The sequence below is a fragment of the Pristis pectinata genome, chromosome 20, assembly GCF_009764475.1.
Source record: "Pristis pectinata isolate sPriPec2 chromosome 20, sPriPec2.1.pri, whole genome shotgun sequence".
Lineage (NCBI taxonomy): Eukaryota > Metazoa > Chordata > Chondrichthyes > Rhinopristiformes > Pristidae > Pristis > Pristis pectinata.
In genome coordinates, this window is record NC_067424.1 from 17,956,682 (window position 1) to 17,971,109 (window position 14,428).

Consider the following 14,428-nt stretch of genomic DNA (forward strand, 5'->3'; position numbering starts at 1 on the left):
TTTTTTATAATTATCATCTTCAGTTTCACATCTACCACATTTTATGGATTGGTTCAGCTCTGATCACAGAATTTACATTGAGTTGTACATAACAGCTTTAAAGTTGAACTGATTTGGTCTAAAAGAGCTTCCAAACAAATCACACGATCTGCAAAACAAAAGCAATGGTAGATGCAGCAAACAATGAAGCATGACAAATTCCCATTGATTTTCCAAACAATTGGCTAAAAGAGCTTCAGCATTATATAAACCAGTTAGATTGTAGAAAGAATCAATTCGTAAACTTCAAAAGACAAAACAGACAATTTTCAAACAGTACCTATGTCATTAAAATATTCAGTAAGTAAACCACTTGCAAATCCTCAATTTGTTCTGCATTTTTGTCTCACTTTACTTCACATCCATTAGCTGGCTTCACTCCTTGAGTGGATTTATAATCCTTCATTTCTGAAAATCCAGCATGAGTCTTTACAACCAATTCCAGAGTGCCTTGCAACTTTCTTTGTTACTCTGCCTTCTTCAAAGAACATAGAAAGGGTCCCTTTATTTTGTTTAACCTCAATCATTCAACACTTACTGCATTTGTAGAACAAATCATACAATTGAGTACACGAAACATCTCAAGAGGTTCTGTTTTCGTGGCATCTGACTACAGCAGAAGAGTAGTCAACATATTAAACATCACAAGCCACTATTGGCAAGTCTTAGTATCCTGGAGATGGGGTCTGTCAGATCTGTGTATGAAGACCAAGGCCTGTAGGTGTGTATGGTGGTGGTGCAGGGTTGGGCTTGATGCTTCGAGTTTTCATGTAGGAAATAAATTGGTCTGGGATCTCAGCTAGAACGTCCTTAGCCAGCCGTGCCATGCTAAGCACATGATTTCCTGTGCGGTCAATGTAATCTCGAAATGGAACAAACTGAAAGGAAAAAATTCTTAATAACACAGTCTTTTTGGAGAAGGAACATTGCTTCCAATTCAACTTAAACTAACATAAACAAAATTATTCTTATCAGGTAGTACAGACAACAGTAAAATGACCAAAACTATGTAAATAATGTAAAATGGCACGGAGTTTGAATCATTTCAGGATTGCTTTGAATTAAACAAATGGTCCCTACAGCCTTATTATTTGATATAACTTTCAATATTGCCAACGTTGTTATCCCAAAGCACCAGAATATACCTAGATGTTTTCTGAATAGTCCAAATAGATTACTTGGTTTAGGTCACTATTTTCCCATTATATTATTTCAAAATATCCTTGGGGTAATTTTCAAGTTTGCCAGGTAGCCTGTCACCACCCATTGCAAAGCCCATCTGATTTTTATTTGGTAATTTGATTTTATTGGGATGAACCTCAGATGGTGGGCCATCTGCTCTGCCAGGTTACTGCCAAGACAGTGAAGTTGAAAGGGGCAAGAATTATCTCGTTGACACATTACCATATATGAAGTGTCTTTAAAGTTATGGGGCTTAGGGGGAGGGGAAACTGTGCAGTACTGTCATATCCTAAACCATTTCTTATGGTTATTGGACGGGCCACATTACACATTACCGTACTGGGAAATTGTTTTGAAACTAAGCAACAATTTAACCATACTTAATCCCGGGGGTGTGTGTACCAAACAGTATGAGCAGAGGCATGGCCCATCCAATAATGATCTAAAACATGTCGAATATGAGATTATATGTACAGTTGCTCCTCATTCCAAGTCCTATAACTTTAAGAACACTTTATGCATGCCACTCCACATTTAAATTCCTTCACAGATCCTATTCCATCCTGTCTGGTATCTTACCTCAACTTTACCAAGTTGCAGTAAAAGATTTTTCTGATTGTTTTGTTTTATATGATAGATCCAATGGCCTCCTTCTGAGCTGTAAATCTCTGCTGTGCTTTTGACTTTGGTTCTTTCCTTTGATATACTTGTATGCTGCTTAAATGCTGTTTAAATCTTGTTTCATGTCTTATTTATTTTATCAATGTCAATTTAAGGGAGAAAGTTACACTCTTTATAAAATCAGAAATCCAGATACACTGGACCAGAATCTGCAGATATACAATATCATATACCAGTGTTAATGTGCAAACTGGCCAGCAAGTTGTGATGTGAAGAGACGCCCCAAGAACTGCCAATTCCCACAAATTGCTGGGCAATTTGTGTCACTCACTGCTCCTGAAAACAGCACTCACTTTTAACATCTCTGTGAGTTTTATAAAGTTGTTGCATTTTCTCAATGATTCCCCCTTAGACTTGCAAGTAACCTTACTTGTTAATGACTGCCAATCAAGCTCTCTGGTGCAGAAAATGAATAATTAAAATTGTGATGACTCATTTTTTTAAGTTGTTACAGATTTTAAAAATTGCTGTATTTTGAATGATAAGATGTTCTCTTTCTTTGTCTTTTTCTTAATTCAATTATTTTTTCCTCTCTACAATTCTCTTTCTGTGCCCAGTCAAATATTGAATTCGCTCTCATTCTCAGTCCTCTGGTTCTTCATTTCTCAATGTTTAAATCTAATTGGTGAAGGGGAAAACCTGCTGTTTTCGTTGTGTATCTTGGTCCCTGACAGTCTGTTGTCAGCTCTTACAGGGAAAAAGCATTTTGAGCTAATAGGGTGCAGGAAATTACTGGATCATACCAAAAAAACTTCAGCAAATTCCAGCCTCAATGTGCCCTGCAAAGGTCATGTTACCAATTGGATTTGGAACCACCATTTTTAACATACATAAGCTGCATCTGACTCTGCTTATTGTAGGTATTTTTTAAAATTGGGATGTTGAGGAACATACCACTTATTTTATTTAAGAATTGGGAGTGGGAGTAGGCCATTTGGCAATTCGAGTTTGCTCTGTCATTCGTTAAGATTATGACTGAGCTCTATTTGCCTGCAGTGTCACCATATCCCGTGATTCCCTTAATATTCAGAAAGCTATCTAATTTCCCTTTTGAATGAATGACTAAGCCTCCACAGTCTCCAGGGCAGAGGGTTCTAAAGATGGTCTACCTTCTCCTCATTGCAGTTCCAAACTGCCTGCCCTTTACGCTGACACTGCAGCTCCTGGCTCTATACTGTTCAACCAGGGTAAGCACCCTCCCTGCATCCACCCTGTTGAGCCCTGTAAGAATTTTGTAAGCTTCAGTGAGTTTGCATGAGTCATAAACACCATGCTGATTCTTCATCCAAACACATACCTGTACAATATCTCTCTCTGCAAGTTTCCCTCGAGAAGATACTCTGATATCATCTCCATCCAATTCCACCATAGCTATAAACAATGAATAACAAATCTTGCAGTAAATGTAAGTTGCAGAAACAAGGCTATCTGCTGTTACATGATTCACCTTTGGTCCACAATATCGTGTGGTTCAGGTGCACTGGCTGTGTTAGCAGCAGACTTAATTTCACCTGTCAGTAAGCAAGCAGGAAATGCTGTGGAGATTGATTTAACTAAAATTAGATTTGCAGAAATCACTTTGTGCTTTGGCTAGTAAACATTTTATAGATCAATTGAGGTTAGAACAGATTATCATCCTATTGCACTCATCAGTTTAAAACATGGGCATTTTATGTAACATGCACCATATTTGGCTAGAACATCTAATACATTTAATTCACCAAAAATTCATTTATTCTGAGATGACCCAATATGTTGGAGGATAGTCACAAGGCCATGGTGTAACAATAATAAGAGCATGTTCCTTGAGAATTTCATTGATGAGTTCCCTCATCTAACCATGACCTTCAATGGGTCTTGGGATTCATGCAATGCTGTGGAATAATGATGGGTGGGAGGTGGAGCAGGGGGATTATTGGTGTCAGTTAAAGAGAGAAGTAAAAGGGTAAGTTAATATAAGATGTGAAATAAACCTGTTGGTAACTGGTTTGGAGTTTTCTGTCAGACGACTGAGTTAACTCCCGTCATTACATGGAATAAGATTCATGTCTACACTAGGTTTCTGCAAACTGTAGAGAATATGGAAATGAGGCATTTTTGCAAGTCAATACAGAACTTTAACATCTTATTAAGCGAGCTTACAGTGATTTAAACTTGTAAAATAAAATTTTGCTCAATATTGGAGATAAATTAAAAAAGTAAAACTTTCATGTTCCATTTAAAACAGGGAGAGAAGTAGATATATTGGAATTTAAAACACTTTGGTTTGCAGCATAGATTTTATCTTTAATCCATACCCACATGTTTCCTCTAGTGAAAGAAGTGACTAATGCTGGATCATAGTTCAATGGACATCAGCGGGTGTCTGTTATCTGACTTTAGTTAGTCTTGTTTATCTGTGAGCCTTCACAATTCTGATCACAATTTCAGTTCTGCTTTAAGGTTTGAGGATTTGATTGATTGCTGGAATAAAGTACTAAAACCTTGTTACTTTTTACATTACCAGTGGAAGGGTGAGCACCTGCATTTCATTGTGAGATTGAAGTGGAATTACATGTCACTGCACAAATACCATTACTTTCCTGCCACTGCACCAACAGCATTGCTTTACATTTCTCTTTAATAAAAAATTAGTACAATTCCTTAAGAAATAAATAAGAACAATTCATTAGATGATTGGTAGTTCAACAACATGAAATCTTTTGATATCTGATGTGAAGACTTATGGAATCTTAAATTCATGTCCATCTTTTGGCATCCAGACTTATACACATTGAATGAATGATGAAACTGCTTCCTAACTGAATCGACTTTTCTTTGATATCTTTTGGGCATTCAGGAGAGAAGACAGCAAACAGGCTTTCAGTTGGTAGAATTGTGAGCTATCTACCACAAAATGTAGGAGAATGCCATCTCAATTAATGGTGCATGAATTTAGGAATTAGATAGTTGTGATCTCAATCAATGGTAAGATTGTCCCAACTATTCCTGCTCCTAGGTCCAGTGTTCCTACTTTAACATACTAAAATTAATCAACTCTGGAGATTCAAGTTAAAATAAATGAAACATTTTGTTCCATATAGTTTAGTAAAGTATTTACTGGTTCCACAGAGATCATTAAATTGTTTGAAGATTTAAAGCAGATATACAACTATCATAGTCTGATGGAATAGTTATACAAAAACTGATAAGATTAATCATTAAGTTGTATTTTGTTGCAAAATGTTATCAAAATTAGATTAAAAGTACAGCATTCAACATTTCTATGAAGACGTTCATTTTATAGACTGTATATCACACGTGTACTTTAACTGCAAAATAAAAGAACATCTCTTAATTAAGAAAAGGAAATGAATGCTCAATGGAATCAGCCCTTGTGCATTTAATGAGGATTTTCTTCCAAGGCTCCAGAACTTCCATTCATATTCTTAGTGAACAAGATGTTTGACATAGGTGCTTGATATCAGATTCCATATAAATTCATGTTTCAGTTTACTCTTTTTAGTTAAGCTTTATAGGATACTTCTTAATAAAATAAGTGAATTTTACTCACCATCAAATTCTGCCTGTCCAACTCCAACAATGATAATGGACATAGGAAGCTTAGCAGCCTAGAAAATAAGAAAAATGATACACCAAATTGAAGACTTGATTAATGGAATCAATTTAGGTTCGAAGAATTGATGTGACTGTACTCTAATGAGGTAACCTTCTTTTAATGAAAAAGTCCCTTTAAAAGTGGTTGCTGAAGTTACTGCGCAGAAGAAAATTATTTGCAGCGGGTACAGCACAAGCTGTGATATATGGCAAACCAATTTTGGAAAATTTCTATTATAAGCATCATGTCCAAATTTTCAAAGGCCTGTTTTAAGCAGGTACCCTGAATGTCTTAGGGCACATTGACCATAGTGCAAACCAGAACAGACTAAGTGGATGATTGTCACATCCAAATTGAACTATATACTGTATTAGTTCCTGGTTAGCTCCTGACATTCATGCACAGCATGATGAGATTTCTAGACCCATGAACCATGATGGATACTTTCCATTTTTCTTTTGTACGCTGCTGTATCATATGTTACATATCTATCATCACAAACTTGGTCTTTACTTCAAATCAGCATACACTAAGAATTCTGTAGAAGTGGGTAAGATGTCAGTTTAATTTCAGTGGAAAGGTCCTGTCAGATCTAAATTATACAAGGCAACTGCTTTGATTACACCAGTATATGTAAATTAAATTGTTGACTGCCAATCAAAAAATTAGACTTATAATGTTACCTCTTCATATACCATGTGTACTGCTGAGCAATTATAATTAATTTTGAAACTCTCTAAGGGTTAGCTATTCAAAATATATAACATTAATTGGTTATAAATTCAGCAAAATTAATTAAGTGCAGGTTAACATACAATCTAATAAAACATACAATAAATGTGCCAGTTCTGTGTATTGTTTCAGGCATCAGACTCAGATACTGAGAGGGGTACCCTAGTTTTACTTCTGAGAACTAGCCTTATTCACAGCTTAATTTATTTTAGAATGACAGCACACCACTGGACAGGGTAGCGATGTGCTGGTTAAATTATTAGGCTAGTAACCCAGAAACCAAGACCAGCAATCCAAGTTCAATTCTCTCTATGGCAGATAAGAAACTTAAATTCAAACAATCAGGTGGAATTTAAAGGGACAACTAATTTTTAGTAATGATGACCATTAGCAGGTTGTCATAAAAGCTTGCCTTCAGGGGAAGGAAATTTTTACCTTGTCTGGCCTATATGTGACTCTAGACCCCACCATTGTGGTTGACTCTTAATGGTCTTGCAAACCATTACATTCAAGGGAAATTAGGGATGGGAAATAAATGTTGATAAATGTCAATAAATTAAGAGCAAAAGAAGTTATTGAATCTTTCAAGGTAGCTTGCATGTACCAGATGACCCTGTTAAAAAAGTTAATAAAGTGTTACATACACATAGGAGGTTCCTGTCCTTAAGAATATCATTAAAAGACAATTATAACAGAAACTTAGTTTTGAAAGCTAAGTTTTGCATACATCAGTGCTGTCCTATATTTATGACAAAGCAAGATAAAACTTCCAATCGGGAAAGTTTAATCCATATATGGATGTTTTTAAACCCAGAAGTTAGCCCATTTATTTATTTTATTGCCGATTTATTTTATTAACCATTGTCAAGATCGATGTGCTTTTGATTGTCTCTCCGCCTATATTTGCAGAGTAGCAAGGATCAATAGCCTGCTCAGAATTTTTTAAAAAATGACTACAGGAATAAAACACTCTTTAAAATGCTCATCTTAATCCATTGGTAAAACCAAATGATAAATTGAAATTTGCTTCTCTGCTCTACAGGACGTGAGTTTGCGGTGAATGAGAAAGGATGTGCACTGCAGAGAAACTATCAGCTCTGTGCCACTATGGATGTAAATAGTCACCACCAATGGTAAAAAAGGCTACTTTATAAGCTGTTGTGAATTAGATGTCCAGTTGGGCTATGTAGCAGTTAGAGTTCAAGCATTTACAACCAGTAATTCACTGAGATGCATACATTGTATCGTCAGCAAATTTAAAAATCATATCTTTGGTGCCTTCATCCAATATAACATGTAAAAAGATGATGGCCTGGCACTGATCCCTGTGGTACAACACTGGAGAATAGAAAAGTAAGTTGTGAAGCATAATATTTAAATGTTGAGAAATTGCAGAGCTCTGAGATGCAGAAGGACTTGGTATTCTACCTCATGATTCTACCTCGTGATTCATAAAAGACTACTATGTAGATACAGTAAGTTATTAGGAAAGAACTCCATTGTTTATAGGTAAGGGAATTGAACACAGAAGTAGTGAGGTTATGCTTCTTTTATATAGGGCATTGGTGATATTACATCTGGAGTACTGTATATAATTTTAATCTCCTTATTTTATGAATAACGTTAATGCAGTGGAAGCAGAACAGAAGTTTACTAGACTAATATCTGGAAAGGGTGTTTGTCTTATGAAGAAATGTTGGACAAACTAGTCTTGTATTCACTGGAGTTTAGAAAAATGTGAGAGGGGACTTGATTGAACCATATCTGGTCTTGACAGGGTGGATATGGAAAAAATATTTCCTCTTGTGGGAGAATCTAAAACCAGGAATCATTGTTTAAAAATATGTAACTGCCCATTAAGGACACCATGAAACAAATCTTTTTCCTGTCAGAGGGTCATTGGTTTGTGGACTCCTTTACTGCCATATTGTTTTATAATTTTGTGATCAAACGTTTTTAAGAGAGAAAGGTGCCATCAGTTTTTTTTGCAGTATTCTATGTTAAAGGGGAACAAACTGACCAAATAATCCTGTTATCATTACCAACTGCAATGATAGAAATAATGGAATAGGAATTGTGAAATTATTCATTATTGTTCATCAATTAATTGTATTAATTTGACTAAAAAGATGTTGAAATTTAAATTTGTTGCATTTTAATTTTTTGGTCAGGAGTTCAATAAAAATATGCAAACAAAATTCTGACCATTAACTTTTGCCTGATTGCTTTGGTGCTGCAAATTTGTGAATATTACTTAGAAAGTGAATGCTTTTCAAAATGATTTTGGTTATAGAAGCATTTTGAGAAGTTGTTCTTTTGCTGTTTAATCTTTTAAGTTAGAACTGACATTATTTTAATCTAAAAAAGAAAACAGGCTTTAGAGATCAGGCATAATTGTAAACAAGGGAGGAATTCACATAATATATAAATGAAGGGTAAATCACTCACTGAAGTATGGCCACTGAATTACACTAGTGGCTTCCGCAAATAACTTCACAAGAAATTGACTTTCTGTAAGCCATTTCTCATCAACACACAGAAAGTCGATTTCAACCTACCAATGGAGCATTAATCTGTCATTACCTTTGGATGCAAATTACAGGAACTACGCAGATTTTCTTTTCATTGAAGCAATGCAAAGGAAAATCAGGCTGTTTGTGTAATGAGCATCCAACCCATTTTATGCTTCAGAGATAAGTTGAAAATTACCCCTGTTGTTTGCTGATAAAGTTTGATGTATTTTCACAGAGTTATGCTGTTATTTTCATGCAAGAATGAAGCAGTTTTGGATTAGCCTTTACAAATGGATTAGTAACTCTTTGGAGTCAAATTGGTAATCCCATTCCAAAATGGGACTCTAACTACAGATGTAAGGTTATCCACAATTGATAACACCACCGCTTGAAGTCTGTAGTCTTGTTTGATGTGTATTTATGTTCGAAAACAGCTTAAAGGACTCTCAGAGACCATAAATTTTTCTTTGATCTTTTAGCACAATGAAATAAGTATTTACCTTGGGTTCTCTACAGCATTAAGAGGCAGGTGTATTATAACTGCATCCTGGATTTTGTTTCAAGTAATCTGTTCCAAAATTGTCACAGTAGTGTAGCGGTTAGCATAACATTATTACAGCGCCAGTGACCCGGGTTTAATTCCGGCCGCTGTCTGTAAGGAGTTTGTACATTCTCCCCGTGTCTGCATGGGTTTCCTCCGGGTGCTCTGGTTTCCTCCCACATTCCAAAGGCATACAGGTTAGGAAGTTGTGGGCATGCTATGTTGGTGCCGGAAGCGTGGTGACACTTGCGGGCCCTAGAACACTCTACGCAAAAGATGCACTTCACTGTGTGTTTTGATGTACATGTGACTAATAAAGATATCTTATCTTAAAATTGTTGTAGTACCCTATTTTGTCCATAGTTTGGATATATGAACAGTTCATACTTTTGAAACTATTGCTTGTTTCACATGAAATTACAGCATTAAATCAAGGAAATACTAATTAGGAGGAAGAATTAATGGGAAAGCTAAACAGAAGGATAAAAAAATCATGCCAGAGCAAGAGGAAAGTTGCAAGCAAGCAATATATTGGACCAACACAAAAATAATGTTCACACTGAATCAGACTTCATAGGGGTTAGGCTTTGAAGGCAATGTCCAATAATGAATAATAGAGACTCAGCAGAGAAACTAATCGGATACAGATGTGACCTTGTTTTCTCAATTTATTGATCCTTTTATTTTACATTCCTGCAGAATTGGATTGGTTGAGTATTATTCTCAAGACAATTGTTATTGATATCATAAAATCAAAATCACTTGCAATAAATAAAATGTCATCAAAAAGGTGGAGGTAGTTTGCTTTTCCTGCTGATGCAATCATAGTGGGACAATTGATGATTATATGCTAGCTTAATTATTTGCTCTGATCTTTAAAATAAAGTAACAGATTTTGAGTTTGTATAAAAGTGTAAAATTACAGTTGAATGGAAATTAAAAATCAGAATTTGATTATTTTCATCTATTTAAAACAAAATTGCCTCCAGGTACTACATAAAAGTAGAAAGACCCTTTAAGTTACCTTCATAAGGCTACTTCTTCCCCTCTACCATTTTCTATAATGCCTGTTGACTTGCTGGAAATTAGATAGTTAAAATACAATATTTCAACCAATTTAGAACTAACTTTCAGCAGGTCTATCGGAAATACAGCAAAATGTTAGAGGAAGTGCAGGAGCCTTAGGGAAGTGTTGGAGGTTGAAATTATTTGAACAATGAGGACAAAACAAGAGTAGACAGGAAGCCAAATCATTAATGATAGAATTAAGATGTGATAAAAAGATTTAAAACTCCAGGGAGAGTTGTATATAACCATCTAGTACTATCTGTGAATTGGTAGAATGTATAAATGTAGAGTTTAGCGAAGGTGTAGATATCTTAATGGGGATTTTAACTTTTACCTAGACTGAGAAGAGCAGAGAAGTTCATGCCAAAAAGATATTGGATTTCTTTAGCAGGTTCAAGATAGGTTTCTGCAACACCTCCTGAATCAACACAGACAGGTTCTATTGGATATAACTGTGAGCCATGTTGTGATGATGGTTGGTCAACACATTCCAGACATCAAAGTCTGTGTATTGCAACACAGAATTCAGGAATGCACTAGAGATTATATGCCTGGTGCCAAGGACAGGGTGGATTTGGACAGTCCTGGCTTGTGGGACCATTTTAAACTGAATGGGGTCACCAATCTAGACTGAAAAAATAAATGTAGGCAAGCGGTTAGATTGTTTCTCTTTATTTTAATAAGCCATAATGCTCTAAACTAATTGTGATATTTGAATGTATGTTCTAGTACAGGTGTTCCTCAATTTGTGAACATTCTATGTAAAAAAACATTGTAGAAATGTTATTGAGTCTGTGATATGTACCTTTGATTTATGAATCTTTTTTTTGATACAATGACTTATATTTATTTGCTTTTAAATAAAGTTGATTTTTAAAAATTACTTGTCCTTACATGAAGCTGCTGATCATCATCAACTACTAACCCAATTAATAGTTCAGTGGTGAGATGTCAAAAGACCATCAGGGCAGTTTGAGAGAAGGGGCCCTGTGATCTGTTGCCTGAGACCTAGTTGCTGTTTGCCAACTGCTCTGCCTCACATTACGACTGAGACAGCTGGGCCTAGAGCTCAATTGGTCTTGTGGGAATGCAAAAAGTAAATGTAGTTGTGGGACCGGTATGAATGAGATCTTAGGCATGTTGATTTAACATCCTAATGGTGTATAATAATATGATCAAGCTCAATGAAGTTAGTGTTTGAAAAGGAGAAAAATGAAACAGCTGCTAAGATTCTAGATTTAGATAAGGTTGACTTCAACACAATGAATCAGAGACTCTTCAAGGTAAACCGGTTGAATCAGTTAATGTGTTTTGCACATTTTAGCTTCTTGCCAGTAGCTCATTTGTAAGGTGTCAGTTTACATTAACATCAAGATTTACCATGTTTGAGATTGCTAGGAAATGTTTCAGAATGTCAAAGTAATGCCTCTCACAATGATCATACTGGATGTATGGATGAAAACTCATAGTTATAACTAAGTCATCAAGGTAAGAGATTCTAAAGCAGAAAGTGTCGTGCAATATGGTCAGTGATTCTAAGCTACAACCACAATCACATTATGACAGGGGAAAAAACAATCAATTGAAATTATAATCTCGAAGTCTTATAGAGATAGGTCCAACTTCAATGAATGAATGAATGAATGAACTTATCCATAAGATCCTGCAGGAACAACTAAGCAATTTGTGTGTATTACCAAGCTTAAAGAAACAATAAAACTGCTAGACACCCCGACATTCCTACTTGGCTTGCTCCAAGCCTATGGTCAGCAGCATGGTTAAATTACAGAACTAACAATCCAAACTCTGAATATCCAAGCTCTGAATATTCAAGCTCAAATCAGCTTAGGAATTTAATTTTGATTACTTAATTTGAAATTAAAATGACTTTATCAGTAATAGTGACCACAAAACTACCAACTTGTAAAATTCTAACAGTTCAACACTATCCTTTATGGGAAGGATATTGGGCATCTTTACACTGCCTGACTTGTATATAATCCAGACCCATAGCAGCATGGTTAACCCCATCATCCCCTGAAAAGGATGAGCAAACTGGCCTTGCCAGCACTGTTTAAGTTTCTTAAAAGCATAAGTTAAAATGGTAACATGGAACATCCCAGAAAAAATGGCAGATACTATCATTTGAACAAAACATGCAAAGTAAGTCGCTATTCCTCTTAAACACATATCAAATCTATATCCCTATATGATAAACATAGTAATAACTTCACTCTGAAAGGTAGCTAATTTCTGACAAGAATTGTTGGGAACTGTCTAGAAGCCAACTGTTCTATAAGCTGTATTGTAGTATCGGTACTGTAAAAGGCAAATATAAGGGGCAGCCATCAGTATCTGTGTACATTTAAATAAGTGACAACTTTGAAACTCAGTTGAAGACTTTGGTCTTTATCTGCTACTGTCATTGTCTTGCAGTGGAGACTTGTTCACTGCAGGGATGTTCTTAATTCTGATCTCATTAAGGTTACTGCTCATCAATGTCCTACCCCTTAAAGTAGCAATGTACCTTAGACACCACTGCTGGAATGATCCAGCCAACTAAATCCAAAATGCTGCTCCAAGAATACTTCTGTTTCAATATGAGACCCTTTGTAACTCTCTAGCACTCCACTACTGGTCACAAGGGTGAAAACCAGCAGCCAACATCAAAGAAGGTAGTTATCCAAATAAGCTTATTACTCTACAGAACAGATCTTGAATGCAGAACTTACGTGGGTGAAAAAAGTCATGATTTTTCCTGCAATACTTGTAACTAATCTGAAATGCTCAGAATAATTTTGTAAACTGCTTAAATACTGATCAAGCAATCTCCTCATCTGCAGGGCATAGCTTGCTGTGACAATAGTTCCAATGGGTTTGTATTCAGTGAAGAATGTCCTATGTCATTCAAAATAATGAACATAAAATGAGTCATGTTATTATAAATAGTACTAACTGCTTACATTTACAGTCCCTTTAATATATTTGAATGCCTTTGCAATATTTTGGTAAGAGACATGGAAAGGGCAACTCCTAGTGAAAAGGAAGGGAGAAAAGACTGAAAGAATAAAGTCATAGAGTCACAGAGCACTATAGCAAAGAAACAGGTCCTTCAGCCCATTTAGTCCATGCCAGCATGGTTTTCTGACTAGTCCCATCTACCTGCACCCGGACCATAACCCTCCATACCTCTCTCATCCATGTACCTATCCAAACTTCTCTTAAGTGTTACAATTGAACCCGCATCCCCCACCTCCGCTGGCAGCTCATTCCACACTTGCACCACCTTCTGAGTGAAGTAGTTCCCCCTCAGATTCCCCTTAAATAGTTCACCTTTCACCTTAAACCAATGACCTCTAGTTCTAGTCTCATCCAACCTGAGGGGAAAAAACCTGCATGCATTCGCCCTATCTCTACCCCTCATAATTTTGCATACTTCTATAAGATCTCCCCTCATTTTCCTGTGTTCCAGGGAATAAAGTCCTAACCTATTCAACTAATCCCTGTAACTCAGGTCCTCAAGTCCCGGCAGCATCCGTGTTAGTTTTCTCTGCACTCTTTAAGGCTTATTGACATCTTTCCTGTAGGTAGGTGACCAGAACTGCACACAATACTCTAAATTTGGCCTCACCAACGTCTTATACAACTTCAACATAACATCCCAACTCCTGTACTTAATGCCCTGATTTATGAAGGCCAAAGTGCCAAAAGCTCTCTTTATGACCCTATCTACCTGTGATGCCACTTTCAAGGAATTATAGATCTGTATTCACAGGTCCTTTTGTTCTACCACACACCTCAGTGCCCTACCATTAACTGTCTAAGTCTTACCCTGGATTGTCCTCCCAAGGTGCATCACATCACACTTGTCTGCATTAAATTCCATCTGCCATTTTACAGCCCATTTTCCCAGCTGGTCCAGATCACTTTGCAAGCTTTGATAGCCTTCCTCGCTGTCCACTATACCACCAATCTTGGTATCATCGCAAATTTGCTGATCCAGTTTACCACGTTATCATCTAAATCATTAATGTGGACAACAAACAACAAGGGAGCCAGCCCTGATATCTGTGG

The 14,428-nt window shown here is 36.3% G+C and overlaps 1 protein-coding gene across 2 annotated transcripts in view; it reads right to left on the bottom strand.

The window, feature by feature from the left end:
- Window positions 1-728: 728 nt before the first annotated feature.
- LOC127580786 (copine-8-like) overlaps window positions 729-14,428 on the bottom strand; it is a 440,180-nt gene continuing 426,480 nt past the window's right edge. For both annotated transcript variants that reach the window (XM_052034666.1, XM_052034665.1), the window contains exons 18-20: window positions 5,456-5,513; window positions 3,200-3,273; window positions 729-917 (exon numbers count right to left, since the gene is read on the bottom strand). In XM_052034666.1, coding sequence (XP_051890626.1) covers window positions 729-917; window positions 3,200-3,273; window positions 5,456-5,513 — 321 coding nt within the window. The remainder of the gene's footprint in view (window positions 918-3,199; window positions 3,274-5,455; window positions 5,514-14,428) is intronic.